The following is a 20,110-nucleotide window of genomic DNA, read 5'->3' as shown; positions in this document are numbered from 1 at the left end:
CAAAATTCTCTGGCAACGTTATCAAGCTCTTGTTATTACTGCAGCTAATTAAATTTGTATTACATTAAGAACCTAATCAATTAGTGAAAAATAAATATTTGTAATGTAAGCATAAAACCATCATCAAATCAATAAAACAAAGATATTAAAGTCAGGAACTGAAACGTAATTAATGTTGCAATAAATTTATTGTAACGATTTCATGATAAGCAATAAAGCCAAATAAATTGGAGGCGAAAAAAATATAAAAATTGCAAAATGTTAGTAAAAATTGTAGATTACTAACGAAGCGAACAAATTGTACGTAAATCGAAAGTATTAGTGTTAAGCAATTAGAAGTATGTTATATTATTTATTAATTTATATCAAACTTTTGGTCAAATGAAGATAACTTAACGTATAGGCAACCAATTTAACACTACAGTAACCTGTATTACCTACATTCGGAGTAGTAGCCTTTCTTCCGTTTATTATTTTTCTGACGCTAACCTCGAAACAGTTGTCAAAGTGACAGGTGTCAAACTTGACGTTTTCAAATAATTTTATGCATTTATCTTCGGCCGGCGAACAGTAGGTAAATAACACTTATCTTCCAAAATTTAATAATTAATAATCTTAATTAATAAACTAAAGGATTCATTCAAAATTATGTAATGACCAAATTTCGTAACATTGTACAATAATTTGTAAACATATGTGAGCTTATTTATAACTACCTCAAATAGGCTCGTCCTAAAACATTATAAATTTAATTTTTACGTAATCCAAGGTCAAACCACCATGGGTCAAGACGAAACATCAAGCTGCACCGACCGTTGCAGATCGACCCAACATGGTGACATAATTACAGCAGCAATATCCAGACGTAGCGTTTCTGATTTTGACCTCTGTTCGTACCTCAGCTACATATGTACCTGTTGCGAATCTGTTAAAGATTCAATAGGAAGAACCGCACTTCATGTGGCGGCTTCCTGTGGGCGCATTGAGCTCGTTCGCTGGCTTGTACAAAATCGCCATGCCAATATTAACGCTAAGGATGACGAGTCTGGATTTACAGCTTTACATAGAAGTATTTTTTATGGAAAGATTAACGTTGCTGTTGAGCTTATTAAGCTAGGTAAGCTTAATCTCTACTAGAATATGGTAAACTTGAATTGACATTACTCAGGGGCCAACACAGCACTCTTAGATTCCAACAGTCTAAGCATTTTGGATCATGCAATGATGGATGGATTTAAACCTGAATCTAAAAGTTCTGGAGAGGTGTATGCTTGGGGATCAAACTCCAACGATTCTCTTGGACCCCAACAGTCTCGCGAAATCCCGGAACTGCTGGACGTTTTTCACAAAAAGTACCCAGAAGAGTTGGTCTGTAAGGTGGTTGTGGAGAAATTTCATAGCGTAATTGTGGCTGCTTCTGGTAAAGTGTACAGTTGTGGGCATGGACAAGGAGGAAGATTAGGACTGGGGACCCAAAACGCTGTTGTTGAGCCAGAAGTGGTTAACTTTCCCCATAACAATCATGGAGAAGTGATTACGTGTATTGATGCAGCCATTTCCAGGGACCACAGTCTGTTTCTGGGCTCAGATGGCAACGTGAGTGTATTCAAATTTTGCGCCCTTCATTTTACTCGATAAAAATAACGTCACTGATATGACAATTTGCAATGCTTTAAATGTCATTTTAGCCAAATGTAAGGTTAGCACACCCCAACACCGTCATAGCAGAAATATTATTTAAATCAATAATTTCAGTTGTATTCTTGCGGACTGAACACCCACCGAGTGTTGGGTTTAAAATCATGCCCTCAACAGTTGTTGGTTCCGACTCAACTTGCGCACTTATCTCAAGAGGTGAACCATGTCTGCGCGAGCCAGTACCACTCAATAGCATGGGGGCCGAACTGTTTGTACACGTGGGGTCTAAATGCGGGTCAAATAGGCCACAAGAAGCGAACTGATGACAATAACTACATCGCTAAACCAAAGGCTGTTGGCTACTTTTCTGAAACTAAAATTGTCGCTGTGGATTCAAGCGATGGCGCCATATCCGTATATACTCAAGACGGAACCATCTACGTCTTGCATGAATACAAATGTCGCAGAATAGCGTCTAGGTACATCTAAACTTAATTCTGAATCTCCAAAAACATATTTTATTTTTCAGACAATTAAATGTGATTCAAGTCAGTATTGTCGGCGGAAAACTCGATCCTTTACTCAGTAAGGAACTATCAGCGGACATGAACAGAGAGCTCAAAGTTGTCGCTCTAACTAACACGGGGAATTTGCTAGTTTGGCAGGAATCAGATCCACAGTTATGCAGGTGCATTTACTCCTTAAACCGACCAATTATTGTAACTCAAGTTTGTTTGAACAACAACGGGTTGCTGTTCGTGACAAGAGACGGTGAAGCATTCCAAGGGTTCATAAAACCGAGAAAAAAGAAAACAATTACAAACAGCAACGAGAAAAGCGCGTTCCATAAATTTCTAGAACGAGAAGACTGTGTTTCCGTAAAACTATCAAAGTTTCCCAGAATACACAGAGCTGTGACGATTACAAGCGATGCCAAAGGGCACGATTACTGCGTCATTCAAGTTCCTCCATATAAAAGATTTGAAGCTCCACACATTGTGGAATCGGAAATGAAAGAGAATCTTCATAGACTCTTGCAGGAATGTCACGAAAACGATGATTTACACGACGTCGTGTTCCAAGTAAAACAACGATTTTTCCCGGCTCATCGGTACATTTTAGCATCCAAAAGCTCCTATTTTGAGAAACTTCTAATGGATGGAGATAAGTTGATTGTTTTGGACGGGTACCATCCTCTGATTTTTGAGCAATTCCTATTATACATTTATGTGGGTGATTGCGATTTGCTAAAATGTGGAGAATGCGACGACAAATTCAAAGAACTGTGTGAAAAAAGGAGAAATACTGAAGGAGAAAGTGAAACCGTTGAACCAATTGACGGAAAATTGTCAGCTTATGAGGTGTACAATAATAATAAAACGAAGAATCAAAAGAAAGAAGTGAAACCAAGCAGTAAAAGTGAGAATCCTGTGAGAATGTTGCACGAAATGGCGAAGAAATTTGGCTGCGCGGAGCTGTGCTCCATTTTAAGCAACTACGACATGCAGAAGTTTATCATCAGAAAGAAAACACCAAAAGATGTTATTTTTAAGCCGCTCCAATTTAAGAACACGATCTTACGCGAATTCTGTGATGTAACGATAAAATGCGCTGATGGAAATAAAATTGGGGCACACAAATGCATTTTGGCGTCTCAGAGTGACTATTTTAATAACCTGTTTTCGAGCAGGTGGCGAGGGGTGAGTTTCTTCTTACCTAATAACTTAATTTTGATTCTTAATTTCAGACTGAAACCTCTACGATAACTCTACCATGCTCTAGAAGCATCGCCGAAGCACTGTTAGAGTATCTCTACACTGACACCCTTTCCTACCTAAACAACAGAGAGCAAGACCATTTATTTAAACTGATAATTCTGGCGGACCAGTTGTTTATAGCAAGATTAAAAGAACAATGCGAATACTTGCTCTTCCGGTGCTTGACTCTAAAGAACTGCGTTCAGTTTTTGACGTTTGCTAACATCTACAACGCCGTGAAACTAAAATATTGCTGCTTGAAATTTATCGTGTCAAACATGGCTCCACTTCTAGAATTGCGACTCTTTGATGACATGGACGATCAGTTACTGAAAGAACTGAGCGATTTTTATTTTGAGGACAAAGATCAAATCTGTTGTCGCGTTATAACTCCGTACTCTACCGCTCCTCTTGAAGAGGAAATTGTTTCTGTGAGCACCACGTATCCTGTGTCTTTATCGGAGGAAGTGGAGAAAGTTGTACAGAAAAGCACTCAGAAGAGACGATCTCGACCTCATAAACCTAGTTTAGATTCTAGTCAAAAGTCGTTTAAAGAAAACATGAATGATGACAACGTACTTCAGTTTCCTGTGTCTCCGCCTGACGTTTCTTGTGATATTGAACGTGTCGTGCCAAACAGATTAAAGGCGATAAAGTTAGCTGAAGAGAAATTAGAGCATGATGATTATTCCCCTGAGTTTACAAAGCTCGTTTCTAAAAATAGTTTTGATAGTGATGTGCTTGGGACTTCGTTTGAAGAGTTTCCTTTGCTCAACAGTCCACCAAGTTCCTTCTTCCATTCCAAGTCTCCTCACAAGCCTGAAAGCAAACACAAAATTGTGAGAATGTCGCAGAAGCAGAGAAAACGAATGTCGTCGGAGAGCAACTCGGAATTACCACCAGGTACGTTTCCGTGTTATCAATAATTTGTCTTCTAAATTTCTGAAATAGAGAGCCCGAAGAATCCGTGGAAGATTGTCACTGATGTAGGAAGTCCCCCATCCCTAGAAACAAGCATTAGTGAAATTATTTCTTCCGAGAAGAAGCAGAAGGAGAATTTAGTTAAGATTAAGAGTAAACAGTTGTTTTATACTCAAGTAAGATTGATTAATTAAATGTTCATTAGATTACGGTGTTTTTGCAGATGGAGGATAAAGCTATTGAAGATTTGTGTAAATTTTACAATGCCGACAGTATCTCTGATGAATTTATAATAGCGGAGCGTGTAAATATGGGAGCTGTAGCCGCACCTGTGTGGGTACCTGGCGTGAAAAAACTGGAATAGTCAAAAGCTTGATCTGGTTTCCAAAAAGTGGCTGTAATTTGTGATTTTATTTTGAATAAAAGTTTTATTTAAGATATGAGATTGGTGGTAGATTTTTTTTTATAAACTCAATATATCAGCTAATAAGACACGTCATGGCTACGTAGCAAATGCGACGCAACTTTGCGCGACCAATTTGAAATGTCTGGTCTATCTAAAAGAGCCATCAAATTATCTTTATCATCGGCTCGAACACATACTTAGGTATTGCCCATCCAAACTAAATGTGAATAAACAAACGGATGCGCACCAACAAATTTCACAATACGCAGCCTCGCAAATCAGTTGTTCGCCGCGTTAAGAAGTGGCAGTGGCGTCGTGTTATGAGGAGCATAACAGTATAATTTTTCATTTACAGGTTTTCAAACTTATACTAACGGCACCTTTAAATTATAAATTAAAAAACGCGCAATCAAAACTACTCATCTTAAGAGTTTTTTTCTTGTTGTCTGCGAAAGCCTGCAACTGCAACTTTATTATGACTTCAAATTTCCTATTCTCGACGCCTATGGTAGCGACTATCCTTTTCTATGCGCGTGTTTATTCACATTTAGTTTGGACGGTCTGTAAGTAATAAAAATTGAAATAACAATTTGTATCATTTAAACTTCTGACATAGCTTTGTTATTCAATGTTTTATTTATTTTTTTTATTTTGCGTTCGTACTGAAGCTAGTACGATAGTAAGTCGTACTGAGCAATTCCCGTATCGTACTGAACAGTGCAATTTTGTGTTGTAGGGTTGGCATCGATTTTATTTGAGGCGCATATTTTTTTTCATATACAGGTGTCCCAGAACTCGCGCCCCAGAGAGCAAGGGAGGGTGCCAACAGCAATACAGATGGTAAATTTCAAAACAAAAATTGACTAAGTTTAATAGTATTCGAGAACTGATAAAAAGTTAACAACAAATCTTGAAAGCTTATTCGAGAAGTGGAGTAAATGGCCATCCCAATTTCCTAGGCAACGAGAGTCTAATGTTTAACTGACCAATAGATGATAGTATGTGTCCATAATTACCAACTTTCAAATTCTCTTCAGCTTCAGAATTGGCTACAGTTTTTTTGTCTTATCTCGGTTATTATTTGAGTTAAAAAATTATGGTTTCAAACTTTTGATTCCGAATTGTTGCCTCCATAGCCCTTTCTCTCTAGGGCGCGAGTTCTGGGACATCCTGTATTGGCGCTGACTTTGTCGGGAGCAAATTACACATTGTGTTTGCAGCCAAAGCCTGAATTTGCCAACTGTGGCAAAATTCCCTAAAATGTGCTTGTTTTGTTTAAAAATGCGCAAAATAAAAAAAAATGACGTATGATGGCTCGTTTATACTGGATTTTGTCGCACTTACTCCTTTAGGACACTCCTCGTTGCGCTCGTCGTGCCCTAAACCCATGCGTGCGACAAAATCTTCAGTATAAAACTCGTATCATAATGTACTATTTTGTTCAGTAGAATGTTTGAATGGTAGAACGTGTTGGGTAAAGGAAACTTGTCAAAGTGACAAAAAAAGTAGAAAGAATTACAAAATAACCAGAGCAATAAAAGTAAGGATAATATTTTAAAGTTTATTTTTACTGGTATGTAATAGTAAATATACAGCAATTTTTCCCTGGACGGATTAAATTTTATACGCTTATTTAAATTCTTCTACGATCATTTCTGTTTTCGGGGTGCCCGGCTCTTGTAAATCGACCGTCTCTTGTCTGTTTTGATTCAGCACTACGAGGATTTTTTTCCTGGATAGGTCTTCTTCCAAAGCTTTCTGCGTTTTCTGAGTGGATTTCACTAAGCCTTCCGGCAGCTTCAGATTGTTGTCGAAATTCATACTCAGGGCGATGTCTACCGTTTCTTTCTAAAGAGTTAAACCGAAACGGGAGTTTTTCCTCTTTCATTTTAAATTGGTTGTCATGATCAAAACTTCTTTTGTTTTCAAAAAAACGACTTTCAGAACGAGTGTTTGTCCGGCTTTTTGGTGAAAAACGGTTTTCGGTGTTTGGTCTCTTTAAAAATTCGACATTTTCACGTCTCCTAGGATTTTCTATCCGTTCTGACTGAGCGTTACCTCGAAAATTTTCGGCTTTAGAAGGCGGTGACATATTGTGATTTGAACGAATTCTTTGAGAAGAACGCTCTCCGAAGGTTGGTCTTCCTCTCCTTGAGAACTCACGGGAACTTCTTCTTCGGGAATCGTTTTGCAACTCATCAGTATCGTGGTACCTTACATTTTGACGAGGTCTTCTATTATCTCCAGGTTCATCACCATTTAAACCAGTTCTCGATGAAACTCGATCTCCTGTTCTTCTTTTTTCTTCATTATTAATTGCTCTCCTATTTGAAGAATCTCGTTCCATAATTCTATGAGGTCTTCTACCATTTCGGGACCCATCATCAGCTAAACCAGTTCTTGACGAAAATGTGGGTCTTCCCCCTGTTCCTCTAATTTCGGAAGAGCTTTCATGGATATTTTCGGAACTATTTAAAGTTCCATCGTTATTAAATCCTTTTCTATTTGGTAAATCTGGCCGTGTATTTTCAGAATTTTCTAAATTTTGCCGAGGGATACGAGAAAACTCTTGGAAATGCGGCACTCCTTCATCCTTGGTTCTTGGCCTACTCAAATCTTCCGTATCTGCATTTCTATTTTTCGGGAAGTTTCGACGAAGTCCTAAATGAACAAAAACATTTAGAAAAGTACTACATAAAATCACTACACTTACCTTCAGCATTAGCGCAGAAGAAAAGAACGCTCAACAACAAAGAAGCTATTAAAACCTTCATTTTACTTAAAGTTTACTAGAAGTTTAATATACTGAATCACAGTATTGATCATTTTTATAGTAAACGAATGTGCGAGATTGTAGTAATCAGAATTAGATAACTCGTCTGAACGACGAATAGAGAAAGATGTCGTGGTCTTTTCGAAATTTTTAAAACGTGGATTCTAATTAGTTAATTCTTGTTATATTTTAAGAAATTGTGCAATTATATTAAAAAAAAATACCGAAATTTCGCTCCCTACGAGCAGTTTCATGAATATAAATAGTACTAAGGGGTAGTTTTTTTTAACTAGATTAAAAAAATCTTAATAAATACTAGCTTAGTAAAGACACTTTTTTTAAGAATATCTCGTTGTCGGGATCATCCTACATACAGAACTCATGACCCATATAGCAAGGGAGGGTGCCGACAGCAATACAGATGGTAAATTCCAAAACAAAAATTAATTAAGTCTAATATTATTCAAGAAAGAATAAAAAATTAACAACCAATCCTGGAAGCTTATTCTAGAGATGAAGTAAAATATCCTTAGCAACCAGAGTGTAATATCCATCTGACCAATGAATGATAGTATGTGTCCATAGTTACCGATTTTCAAATCCTGTTCTGCTTTGGGATTGGCTACCGTTTTTTCGTCTTAGCTCGATTATTTTTTGAGCAAAAAAATGTTGTTTCAAAATTTTAGTTCAGAATTGTTGCCTCCATAAGCCTTTTTTCTCTGGCTCATAAGTTCTGGGACACATGTGTTTCAATTTGAACACCAAAAAAAGTCTGACGTGGCTTTATGAATCGATTTGAAATAAATTTAATTCTTTTGGTAAATTTTTACAAATAAACTGATTACGATGAATTAGTTTTAAAGGGATACTTTCTTTAGAAAATTGGTAATCTTTCAAATTTTATTTTAATGTGTAATTTAGGCATTTTAAAAGTTTTGATGTGATTGCACAATAATTAATTAAGAAGACTTCAACATTTCAAAAAGGCCACGACATCTCTGAGATATGAGATATCTATACATCTGATTAGCACAATCCTGCAATCTGTTTTACTATAAAAACGATTGATATTGTTCCTCAGTATACCAGTAAATCTCAACCAAAATGAAGATTTTCAAAACGTCCTTGTTTTTAAGCTTTTTTTTCTTCTGCACCAATGCTGAAGGTAAGTCTTTACTAATTATATTAGTACATTATTACACGTATTTCATAAGGCGAGTATTGTAGCATGGAATGAGTCTTGACCACGACGAGCGCAGCGAGGAGTGGTCAAATAGAATGAGTGCTACAAGTCGTCTTATGAAATGAAAAGTGTAATATAATAATTTATGTGTTTATTTTCTATGTTTTTGTTTATTTAGAAGGGCTTCCCCGAAACCTTTCTAATGATCTGACCTCAGACACGGAAAGTTGGCAGACACAAAAAGCAAAAAACGAAGAAGAACCCCATTCCCAAGAGTTGTATCAAACTTCACATCATGTCCCTTATCACAATTTCGAAGAGGCTGAAAGTACGCCACAGGAATTACTAAATGGACGAGCAATTCACAACGACAAGCACTCCGAAAATGTTAATGAAGCCTCCTTAGAAATTAGAAGAGTGGAGGCAGCACACAGACTTTCCTCGAGAACTGGTTTAAATGGCGAGGAGTCTGAACGTAATGAAAATAAGAGATTTGGAGATAACGACAAATTCGCAAACGGCTTCCAAAGACCTGAAACAGAAGAAAATCCAATTAATTCTGAGCGTTCTCGTGATTTCTCAAGGAGAGGAATCGACACCATTAGAGAGCGTCCCTCTGAAGGAATTCTTTCAAATGACAACGAATCTCCGCGCTCCAAAGCCGATTTTCGAGGTAACGGTCATTTAGACCGTACAGGAGATTCTAGAAGACGTGATAACTTGGAAAGATCAGTTTTTTCTGACCAATTCCATCGGGAATTTTTAGAGAGACCAAACACGGAGAGTGGTTTTTCGCCAAAAAGTCATAGAGATCCTCATTTTGAAGTTAGAAAAAATTCTCAAGATAATGATCACCTCCAAAGAAAATTTACAATGAATATAGGTCCGAAAGAAGGAAAAAACCCGTCCAGTGAACGTGAAGAACTATGGAGGTCCTCAGAATCAAATGTAGAACGTCAATTTGGACGTAAAACTGAAGATGTAGAGCAATATGGAAGAAGACCTAATTCGAAAAACAATCTTCGTCTTTCCAATTCAAGACAGACAAGACCAGAAAGGGACGAGCAATCCCAAGACCCAAACAACCAGAAACCAGAAATAGTCGATTTGGGAAAAGAAAACTGAAATTACGCCACATTTTCTATACTTCAAAGAAAATTTATTGGATCAATTCTTGGTGTTGACAAATTATTAAAATTACAATTTTTTCCCAAACACCAAATTTTTACAAAAAATGCTGACGCGCGTTTCGATAGCAATGCTATCATCATCAGAGCGATGATTAAACTCAAGTTTATTTAGCATTTTTTGTAAAAATTTGGTGTTTGGGAAAAAATTGTAATTTTAATAATTTTCTATACTGTTCTTTCATACAGGGTGTGTCGTAAGTTGCGGATAAACTCTCCACCACCATGTCTGGAAAGTTAAATAAAAAGTATTGTTGAAAAAATTATTTTTGTAAATAGCATATTTCTTGAGATATTGAGTAGTATTACTGAGCTAACTGTTACTACCTATGTACCTATAAAGGTTGATTTTAACAAATCTTGTTACTTAGTAACTTACATTTTTGAATTCCGAATTAATAAAATTAAATGATCCATCGCACTTCCCAAGCACTAGGTGCATTGCACAAGACTCGTTTGCAGAAAATTCTACCATGTGAATGTATGCAAACAAGAAAATGAAAACCTAACAAAAGTCAATTTCATTGCCTATTGTAAATCAAATTTTGCAGTTTCCGTTGTTTCATATGTTTTTAACAAAGATGTGATTATACGGTGTTGCCATATTGTACACACAACTTTTTTTTAAATTTAACACTTTCAATATCAAATAGTAATGACGTTTTGATTATTAAAATTACTTGCATTCGTTGCAAATGCTTTAAAACTTCATTATTATAGTTACAGCTTTCTTTAAAGTTTACTGAATTTCCTAATAAAATGGGATTTATCTGCTTGTAAAACTGTTTCTATCTTAAGAAGTGAAACTGATATAAGAACATAAAGCACGTTTTTATGCATTTTAAAGACCGGCCTTTATGAATTCGTCAAGTTTATCCGCGACTTACGACACACCTGTAGAAAGTGCAAAATAAACGAACTCTGTTACTCATTATTGTTAAATTTATTTCTTCTCTACATTTTTTGACATGAGTTGGACACACGATAAGCACTAGCTCACGACATTTTGATATGCATATTTTTATAATATTAGTGGCGCCAGGAATAACATGCTATCATAACAATTACTGTTATCGCTTTTTTTTTAATAATTTTGGTACTAATAGTGGTAACGAGTAGAAACTATTCAAGTTTACTTATTTTTGTTCTGTTCTGGTTGAACACATGCATTGCGCACGTCAGCAGACAATGAGGTCGCAGGATCATGATAGTAATAAATCGTTCATGAAAATTTAATTCTTGCATCCGCAAGTCTAAAAGACTGATAGTTGCAAATACTAGTAACGGAAGAATATAACAAACAGCTGATTCAGCTATAAATAATGCATAACTTGGTATATTTAAGGAAAAAATCAAATATGGTCGTAGATTCTTTTATTTTTGTCTGTGTATCGAGAATTTAAAAAGCACATTAAATTTTGAAGCCATTTAAAGCGTGATCCTTTGATTGTTTAAACAAGTTAAATAGACCGATATACACATCATGATAACCCGAAACAAGTTGGCGGAACCAAAGACACTTAATAGTTTGATAATTTAATAAATTAAACGTAATTGAAAAAATAATTTTTTATTCGTAAATTGGAAGTATCATGTTATTTTAAATTGTTTTTTTTGTGATGGAATTGTCTGATCACGATCGCCGTATACTGTCATTGATAACATGTTTTCTTTAGTTTATTATTTGTCCAATTCATTAATTATGCAATTTAACGATGTGCTATTTAAAACTCCGAGAGATTAACGAATTAAAAAAGTTTGTAATGATGTAGAGAGAAGGTCTAACTTTACGTTCGTATTTTAAGATAAAATTTCAGGGATTCTCGACTCAAAATATTTTAAAACGCTTCATGCATATTCATATTTCAGTCGCCTAAATCCAAAACGCCACATCTGCATCAGATCGAAATTTGACACAGCAATATAAATTCCGGAATTGTGACTAATTGGTTTTATAAAGATTTTGCAAATGTTCACCTTTATAATTTATAAGCTTTTTCTAGTAGAGCTTTTTCTATAGCTCGAAAAATTAGAGTTGAATGCAAATTGCGGGTTTTGCATTTAAGCGACTCAATTCATTAGATATAAAAAATTCTACTTATTTCAGTAGTCTGAGCTATACTTACCTACCCAAATCCCAAAACCCTAAGACTTATACCTAATTAATTCATTAAGTTATACCTTATTTCACTACAATTAATAGTATTTTATTCCTGAGGATCGTAATTAAATTTGGGGTATATTTTTTCTTCAGATTCGGAAAAAATGTATACCTAAACCACACTAATAATACTGTATCTCAGAATTTTTTTTCAAAATGGGCTCAAATCCTTTCAAAATTTACTTTACCAACAATAGCACAAAATGTTAGAGCAACATCGTTTAGAAAACTGCAGAAAAATATGTAAAATTTCATGACTTTAGACTAAACACCGGAAGACAGATCAATGAAAATCGTAAATTTAAACCAAAATTGATTAAATTGTACATTTTTTTTATTTTCCATTTATTGCTTCTAAGATCACTCTTTCAAAATTTGGAAAAACAATTGAAAATCAAAAAACTAGAGCTGATATTATAAATCTATCTACGAATTCTTACACAATAAGATCTAAATTATAAAGAACCGTTGAGACTTCTTTGAAAAAAAAAGTAATTTTGTATGGCTGTGTAATAAATTTCGTCTCAGATCTTCAAGATTGAAACTATTTTATTTCTTTGTTGCCAAACGTACTATTTTTACTTTCAATGTAGACAAATAAGTACTCATTTTATTTGGACAAAACTGTTTTTTTTTTATGATAAACCGACTGATCTGATTTGATTCGGAGTCCGCAAAGGGCGTTCAGCCATTATGGAATAATTAAATAATAAAATTTTTGTCGTCAGAATCCTCGACTTTGATCTTTCAATTCAGCACTAACTTACGCATTTCGCACAACGTACGTAATATCACTTCATTAAACCCCAAATAAGCCATAAAATTAATTACTTTATTTTTACCAACTTGCTAATTTCGAACCCAAACATTTAAAAATAAAGAGTGGAAACTTTACAAAAATCCACCAAAATATTTATAACATCACTTTTTTCAATTCTTTCATTTGTCGTTATCACATTTCCTACATCCGGTGATCGATGACCATTCATATTATTTACTTCTTGTTTTTTTATAAAATCTGACCCATTGTCCTGCAGACGTCCCTGAAAATGGTCCAATGGCCCCGCCCACTGCGCATGCGTGTAACCGAAACTTCAAGTTTAAATGTAACTAACCTATAAAAATTGTTTACATTTTGCATGCTCGAAGATCAACATTATCGCTACGATTGAAAACAATTTTCTCCATAAATTCGTACAAGACAAACATTTGTAATCAGACAGAATTTGAAATCACTTGTGACAGTGCGACTTGACAACTTCTTCAACGACCAATTGAGTTTTTTCTTACAAGAGAATAGTCGTTTTCTGTGGTGGGTTATGTGAAAATGAGCATATACAGAGGCAAGAACAAGAACGAGATTTATTTGGCTTCTCTGCTGTACGACGCTATTGAAGACACGGATTTGAGGTAATTTATTTTTCACCTAAATGGGTAATATTCATAATCTCACTCGTTCACCCACGGAAGTTTTAATTTGAGAGGGTCTACTTGAAGAGGACACTCTACTAGTTGGCTACATAACAGTTTCATTCTAGTCAGAATGTAGAAATCTGCAAAGATAAAATAGTTTCATTAGACAATTAGCTGTTAAGTTGCATCATCCAACTTACTTTGTGAAGATCGGTCAGAATTGCAAGCACTATAATAAAAGGCACTTTCTTAAAAAAAAGGGGTTTGCCTTGAACATATTGATTAGTCCGTGCAAAAAGTCTTTTGTTATCAGAATTTAAAGTTTTAGTGCTCGTTGGAAAACCCATCGTAGATGTTCTTATTACATACTTTGAAAACAATGTATTTTTCATACAATTGAGTACTTTTTTTGGGATTACATACAAATTATTATCAACTTTAAAGACCATGTAAAATTGTCGATAATTTTTCTTAAATAGTTACATAATATGAAATTTAGAAACATTGTTATCGCAGGCAATTTTACATGGTTAAAGGCTTTTTAACTTACCTTCCTCTGCTTCCAGAAGAAGTTGTTTCAGCAACAAAAACTTTAGCATAAAATGGCATTTAAATAATTGGCCAAATTCAAAAAGTTCTGATTGGTTTGAATTTTAAGAGATAACAGCCAATCCAAATTCCCTCAGTTACTCTCGCCCTAAAACATAATAAAGTAGAACCTTGCTAATATGTACCTATTAATTGGAGCTAAAGTCTGTTCGGATTACAGAAAATATGCTCAAACTGGTAATTATCATCTCACAGACTTTAATTACATATTTTAACAAGCATGCAGACGCAATGAAGGAATAAGGCTAAATCTAATTCTAATTCTATTCGAATTAATAAAAATTACGCCCGTTGTTTGGATTAAAGGGTAAAAATAAAAACAATCTATATTTTCACTGGAATTTTCGTTAAGCGAGGTTTGGATTAGAAATTATTGTAGCCCAAATCACGAGAGTAGACGGCTACGTCATCAAATTAGGAATTAAGAAAAGACATACTTCTTTGCCTTAACGTTGTGAACTGGAAAAGGACATTTAAAAAAAGTATGTCTAAACGTCATAAAACAGGCTATACAGTCGTGAGCAAAAAATTCAATGCCTCTGTTTTGCCAGTGGTTCTCGTCTGATTGGTCGTTTGTACAGAATAAATGTCAATTTGACAACCAAAATACTTTGGAAACTTCTCTGTACCAGTTGTGTTACTTGCAAGATCGTTCTTTAAAGTAAAACTGCATCAATCTAAGGAAAACGTCTGGTATAACTGACTGCAAATAATATGTATGCAAACATTTTGAGAAAACCTTCTATTAAATCACAAGACTGTAATTTTCTCTAGAAATCAAAATGTAATTCACAGTTTCTTGATTTATCTGAACTAAGATCTCCCAATTTCTTCATCCTAGTATTTTTGGCTCTTTTCCAGAAATAAAACGTATAGTAAACATATCGTTATCATAGCAGATAAAAGGCGCCTTCGACGCGATTTTCTAGAAATTTCATTCGATTCTACGAAAAAAAGGCAATGACATTATAACAAAATGTTCTTTTTTGTCAAGTGTAAAGTGCAAATTTAAAATTGTGCTAATTCTTGCGTATTCCGTTCGTATGTAATTTACTTCATTGATAGCGATTTCTATAAATAAATGCAAAAGTTTAAAATAATACTATAAATATATCTCACAACCTTTGTTTTATCTCTTTGCTCTGTTTCAATTGTAACTAAGCGTGCATAAAATAAAAAAATCGTCTCTTTTTCACACATTGATTTTGCAAAGTTTTGTCAATCTTGTTTACTTCAAAATTGGCGTGAACTTTGTCACATTTCGCCGAATTGCTTTATTTTTCATTGTTCTAAATTTAGAATTATTATTGTTTGTTTCTTGACCATGAACCTGATTGGGTCTAAATTTAACGTCTCAGCACTGTAACCACAAATCAGCTTTCATCATCTTGTTTCAATAATAATTGTTGTTAATATCATAATTGATGAGGAGGCCATAAAAGTGTTAATTACTAGCACCCAAAGTGCATCTCATTAATATGGGATATTATGACTATCTTCAGAACTCGATTTGAAAAATACGATGGCAATTACGTCACGAATTAATAATTGGTTTAAACTTTGGATGTAAATCCATCGCCTTATCACGTAGCCAGCTTGTTATCACAAACCCGACGCCAATTGCGATAGTTCTTGCGCATTTTACATGTCTTCGAGAGTACGCTTTCCGGGTGAACCGTACCATTTCGTTCCAAAGTCGAAAAAAAGCTTTGAACTGGCTCAGCGCGGAAGCGCAGTTCCATGTATTGTAGAACTGTTATCGGTTTACGAGTGCTGTAATAGTAAACAATTGCGAGTTTTAAAAGTAGCGATTAATAGAAGTTAATTAATTATTATTCTGAGAAAGGAAATGACCGACAAATGTGATACTGATTATGCTATCGCGGGGTTTTTATTGATACTTGACGCATTGGCCCTATTATGTTCTAGAAAAGTGTTGAGAGGTCATGTGTCTCTAGAAGAGTCACGTTTCATTCGGATTCACGTTTTATAGAGATTTTATGACCCAGGGGCACTAATCTGCCCTAATCTAACTTAAACCAACATAGGCCGCTCAACTTCCAAACAAAACTAGTCTGGTAGTTCATTTGGGGCCAAATCTACCGAGTTCAGTTTTTAGCTTCACAGACTGATGATCTTTTCTCTTTCAGATCCGTGAAAACATTGCTTTCGATCAAAGGCGCAGATCCAAACTTGATCCTCCCTAGACGAAAAATCGCCCCATTTCATCTAATCATCGGCAACGATTCCGATAGCTTCGCCTTGAATGTGACCATCTTGATCCTGCAACACGGTGGAAATCCCAACATCCAGTAAGTCTCATTTTCTGAAACCAAAGTTCCAAGGTCCTCTTGGCCAATATTCCGGTCAATAACAAGGATATTTGCTTCATTTCTAATCTAATCACAATTCGCGTGTTAAGTTCTTAGAAAAACCAGCGCCAGTGTTCCCTTGACGAAACTTAAACATCTTATTTAAAGGGTCACTGCATTCATATTCGATAACAAATAATTGGGAACTTAAACATTGGCGCGATAAATGATTGCATAATAAAATTGAACGTATTTTAATGTGACTTTGATTTTTGCAGATCGGATGACGGCTTGACTCCTATTCACATTGCTGCAGCTTGGGGACGATATGAAGTTCTTAAGCTACTCCTGGATTGTGGTGGCAATCCGGAAATTAGAGATATCAACAAAAAAACTGCCCTTCATTACGCCTTGGAGGAGAAATTTGTGGATTGTTACAATTTGCTCAAACTTTACGTGACCGATAAAGCTGCCGTCATGACTAGAGAGAAAGAAGACTGCATCCAATATGCCATTAAATTAGGTAAGAGATAAAACCAGTGCAGATTTGTCGTCATGTTAACATAACGTGCTACAAAATCCGTAATTCATGACATTTAATTTGATAAGAACGGTATAAACCCGCTTTTATAGTGTCTGTTTTTTGCCATGGAACGGATTTATCGCGATTTAGCTATTTCGGGCCGCAATAAAACTGTCGTAAATTTTTTTTGTGGTTATCAATGACTTGTTTTTGTAGTAAATTTGTAGAGGAGACAGTACCGATTATAATGTAATGATAATGACTAATGAGTTGCTTACTCGTAGGTGTTGTGCTGAAACGGAATTACAGTTAAACTTTGACACGATTCTTAAAATAATGTAAACAATACCACTGAAGATAAGCTACAAAATCCTCGCTCTTATGTAACATTCTTTCTGACGTCTTTATTGAATCATTATTTAATTAAACAAGTATTAAGACGCTCTAATTAATTATACGCATCTTCCCGAAGTCGCATTAAAAATAAAAACATTCTTAAGACAAACAGCGATTACGTAAATCGCAGTCTATATTTGAAACGATTTTTAACCGATAAGTCAAAGTTTATTGTTTTCTTCATTATTCTCTTTGTAACAACAATGTAATCAATGACATTCATGATTTTTCTTTCATTCCAGATAAAATTCTCGTAAACAATGGTACTACGTTCGGGGAGTACGAGATTGTTAATGAGTACAAGACTGACTGTATTTATAAAGAAACGCAAAAGCTGCAAGATTTGCCGGAAACTGATAGTAAAGAGTATGTTATGAGTTGGTTCAATACCATCAACCAAAATGCCCCTAAAATCGCGGAGAAGATAAACAGTAACGGCAGTACTACTGGAATTAGCGAGGAATCCGATCATTCTTTCAAAGAGTCGGACGAAGAACGCTACAATCACCTTAATGAGAAGAATATTTGCTTTCGTAAAGTGTACCGCAAGAAAGTGAAGACTCCAAAGACGAGTTCGCCTATTAAAACCAACAGTGTCAATCCAAAGAAGGAATTTACTAAATTCTCTGTAGAAAGCGGAATTGAACTTCTCCCGGACTCGCTCACCAAACCACAATTTGACTTGACCAAAATCAAAAAAGATGCGAGTAGTGATTATGTTACTTGCACCTCTGGAAATTCTCCTGATATCCTGGAACGCAATATTTTCGATTTTAATATGACTAACGATGATAGCGGAAAAAGTGTAAAAAGTCAGTTCAGCGCCATTACTAAATCAGAGGGCATCAGCAGTTCAGATATGAGCTTTGTCAGCGTTTCGGAAGTTTACAAATACGTGGACAGGGATGAGGGCATTGTCCTATATGAAAGAAGATTCCTAAAAACACCTCTAAGGTGAGTTGCAATGAGTCACCATATCAAATTGTTATCACGAAATTCTAGTAATTTGATAAGCAGTATGTATCGTACAAACATGACGGCTGATTGTGTTTTTGATTCTAGTGACGGAAATGGCAGTGTCAAGTCATTTGTTTCATCGCAGAAATCTTTACCAGAGACCATCGACTATGAAGATTTTGATCCAGAAACGATTCGGAGGGAATTGACGGTTTTGGGGTACAACCCAGGGCCCATTACCGTCACGACGAAGCGTATTTACTTAAAGAAACTCAAACAGTTGAAGAGGTTGCCAAGGGTGGTGACCAATCAAGATGTGCCAAATACATGTAGAGGTGAGTCCGAAAGTTTCTCCAAAGCGCTTTCAAAATTTATTGCAACGATAAAGAGACGAATCCATTTTTAAAAGACATGCGGTGTAATCAAATTCTACGTTATCTTGTAACTAAGTGCATCTCTGATAATTATGTAAAGTTGTTTTGCGAAATTTGCAAATGGAAAAGTAGGAGGTCATCTCTTTTGAAAATAAGTCAGTTCTGATTCAAAATATTTACAAAACTGAATACCTTTTTCGGAATTTTTTATGTGTCACTGTCACTCTTAGACAATGTTTTCGTTTGTTCGTTTTTTTTATCCACAAAATTCCTGCTCTGTTTTAACCAGCCCTCTTCTTTCAGCTTACTCTAACGAGTTGACAACCACCTTAAAAAACCCCGATTGGCTCAAAGACATCTCTATCTACAAAAATCTAGAAGAAGCAGTATGGCGTCAATTCTCCACGCCCGATCCAACCAAGAAGTGGAGGGAAGGAAACAACAAGTCGTCCTTCACATACCTCCTCCTGGATCCCAGAATAACGAATAATCTTCCTTTGAGGTCAGAAAACCTCAAACCGAAGGAAATCTGGGAGACTTTCCTCGGAGCTGTTTTTTACGTGGGCAAAGGAAAACGTGCAAGGCCCTACGACCACTTATACGATGCTGTGAACTTGTGGAACAAAGGACAACAAACTTCAAACTGTAAGAAATTGGAGAAGATTTTGAACATTTGGAGTGATGATTGTGGTGTTGTCTGTTTACACTTGTTCCAAAATACCATTCCTGTAGAGGCATACACAAGGGAAGCGGCAATAATAGATGCTTTAAAAATTGAAAATTTGTGTAATGTTAACAGAGGGAATTTTTATGGGGTTGCAGCGACGTGGTCGCAAGAAAAGCGGTCGATGTTAGGGGTATATTTGCTTTATAAAGCAATGATGATATTTTTGAATGAAGGTGAAAGGCAGCTGTGCCCTTCTGATATCAATTAAATGGTATATAAATTTCCCTAACTAAAGTGTTTGTGTGTAACAATTTTGTCGTGCAGTTCTGTCAAATTGATATTTTTTGTATTAGTACAGTATTAGGGTCTTTTGTTGAAATCATGAGTACTAGGGGAAGTTGCACATAAACTTACATTGTCATGCTCTGTTAAATTGTAATTTGATAGAACTGCATTTGCGGACGGATGGTTGTAAGAGAAAGTGTATTCTGCTCATTTTACATCCATCACTATTTATAAATCATTGAATTCTAGTCTATAAATTGTACATATTTTATAAGCATAATGTGAGTTCAATTTATTTTATATTTTGACGGTGTTTTGTAATTTTTTACAATTTTCGACAGACAATAAAGTTTTTGTATAAACTACATCTCTTCGTTTTTTTCTTGGAAGACCATCTGGTGGTGCTAGTAGCAGCGAAAACTCCTATAAAAACCATTGAAGTAACTTTCAGGCGTTACATCTAAAATTCGAGATGTCGCAGAAATTTTATGGAGAAATTTTTATTTTGATTTTTGACGGCTCTACAAAACTCCCAAAATTCCATTTTT

The 20,110-nt window shown here is 35.4% G+C and overlaps 4 protein-coding genes across 4 annotated transcripts; 3 read left to right on the top strand and 1 right to left on the bottom strand.

Annotated features, from left to right (window-relative positions):
• Positions 1 to 484: 484 nt before the first annotated feature.
• On the top strand, positions 485 to 4,759 carry LOC148181188 (inhibitor of Bruton tyrosine kinase). Its single transcript, XM_088045715.1, has 8 exons — positions 485 to 574; positions 770 to 1,117; positions 1,169 to 1,596; positions 1,756 to 2,117; positions 2,168 to 3,338; positions 3,386 to 4,298; positions 4,347 to 4,492; positions 4,540 to 4,759. The coding sequence occupies exons 2-8, from the start codon at positions 781 to 783 to the stop codon at positions 4,678 to 4,680; spliced, it is 3,498 nt and encodes a 1,165-aa protein (XP_087901841.1). The 5' UTR covers positions 485 to 574; positions 770 to 780; the 3' UTR covers positions 4,681 to 4,759.
• Positions 4,760 to 6,269: 1,510 nt separating this feature from the next.
• On the bottom strand, positions 6,270 to 7,532 carry LOC148181187 (uncharacterized). The gene is made up of 2 exons (XM_088044532.1): positions 7,436 to 7,532; positions 6,270 to 7,383 (listed from the first exon to the last, which is right to left on the bottom strand). Exons 1-2 carry the CDS (start codon positions 7,494 to 7,496, stop codon positions 6,356 to 6,358), a joined length of 1,089 nt encoding a protein of 362 aa, XP_087900658.1. The 5' UTR covers positions 7,497 to 7,532; the 3' UTR covers positions 6,270 to 6,355.
• Positions 7,533 to 8,548: 1,016 nt separating this feature from the next.
• LOC148181186 (uncharacterized) lies at positions 8,549 to 10,224 on the top strand. The gene is made up of 2 exons (XM_088043380.1): positions 8,549 to 8,660; positions 8,857 to 10,224. The coding sequence occupies exons 1-2, from the start codon at positions 8,600 to 8,602 to the stop codon at positions 9,801 to 9,803; spliced, it is 1,008 nt and encodes a 335-aa protein (XP_087899506.1). The 5' UTR covers positions 8,549 to 8,599; the 3' UTR covers positions 9,804 to 10,224.
• Positions 10,225 to 13,101: 2,877 nt separating this feature from the next.
• On the top strand, positions 13,102 to 19,929 carry LOC148181185 (uncharacterized). Its single transcript, XM_088048324.1, has 6 exons — positions 13,102 to 13,436; positions 16,199 to 16,360; positions 16,639 to 16,883; positions 17,522 to 18,233; positions 18,342 to 18,571; positions 18,914 to 19,929. Exons 1-6 carry the CDS (start codon positions 13,354 to 13,356, stop codon positions 19,543 to 19,545), a joined length of 2,064 nt encoding a protein of 687 aa, XP_087904450.1. The 5' UTR covers positions 13,102 to 13,353; the 3' UTR covers positions 19,546 to 19,929.
• The last annotated feature ends 181 nt before the right edge of the window (positions 19,930 to 20,110 follow it).

The sequence above is a fragment of the Gnatocerus cornutus genome, chromosome 1, assembly GCF_029298725.1.
Source record: "Gnatocerus cornutus isolate USDA-ARS CGAHR chromosome 1, icGnaCorn1.1, whole genome shotgun sequence".
NCBI classification, from domain to species: domain Eukaryota; kingdom Metazoa; phylum Arthropoda; class Insecta; order Coleoptera; family Tenebrionidae; genus Gnatocerus; species Gnatocerus cornutus.
Note: the sequence above shows the minus strand (reverse complement) of the source record. Positions and strands in the feature narration are given on the sequence as shown.

Bases quoted from the DNA above. Each gene is read 5' to 3' on its own strand.
- LOC148181188 (XM_088045715.1), top strand. From the start codon at position 781: ATGGGTCAAGACGAAACATCAAGCTGCACCGACCGTTGCAGATCGACC. The intron at 1,118-1,168 runs GTAAGCTTAATC...GACATTACTCAG, and splicing joins TGTTGAGCTTATTAAGCTAG to GGGCCAACACAGCACTCTTA. The intron at 4,493-4,539 runs GTAAGATTGATT...GTGTTTTTGCAG, and splicing joins AACAGTTGTTTTATACTCAA to ATGGAGGATAAAGCTATTGA.
- LOC148181187 (XM_088044532.1), bottom strand. From the start codon at position 7,496: ATGAAGGTTTTAATAGCTTCTTTGTTGTTGAGCGTTCTTTTCTTCTGC. The intron at 7,384-7,435 runs GTAAGTGTAGTG...TTGTTCATTTAG, and splicing joins CTTCTGCGCTAATGCTGAAG to GACTTCGTCGAAACTTCCCG.
- LOC148181186 (XM_088043380.1), top strand. From the start codon at position 8,600: ATGAAGATTTTCAAAACGTCCTTGTTTTTAAGCTTTTTTTTCTTCTGC. The intron at 8,661-8,856 runs GTAAGTCTTTAC...TTGTTTATTTAG, and splicing joins CTTCTGCACCAATGCTGAAG to AAGGGCTTCCCCGAAACCTT.
- LOC148181185 (XM_088048324.1), top strand. From the start codon at position 13,354: ATGAGCATATACAGAGGCAAGAACAAGAACGAGATTTATTTGGCTTCT. The intron at 13,437-16,198 runs GTAATTTATTTT...TTTCTCTTTCAG, and splicing joins ATTGAAGACACGGATTTGAG to ATCCGTGAAAACATTGCTTT. The intron at 18,234-18,341 runs GTGAGTTGCAAT...TTTTGATTCTAG, and splicing joins TTCCTAAAAACACCTCTAAG to TGACGGAAATGGCAGTGTCA.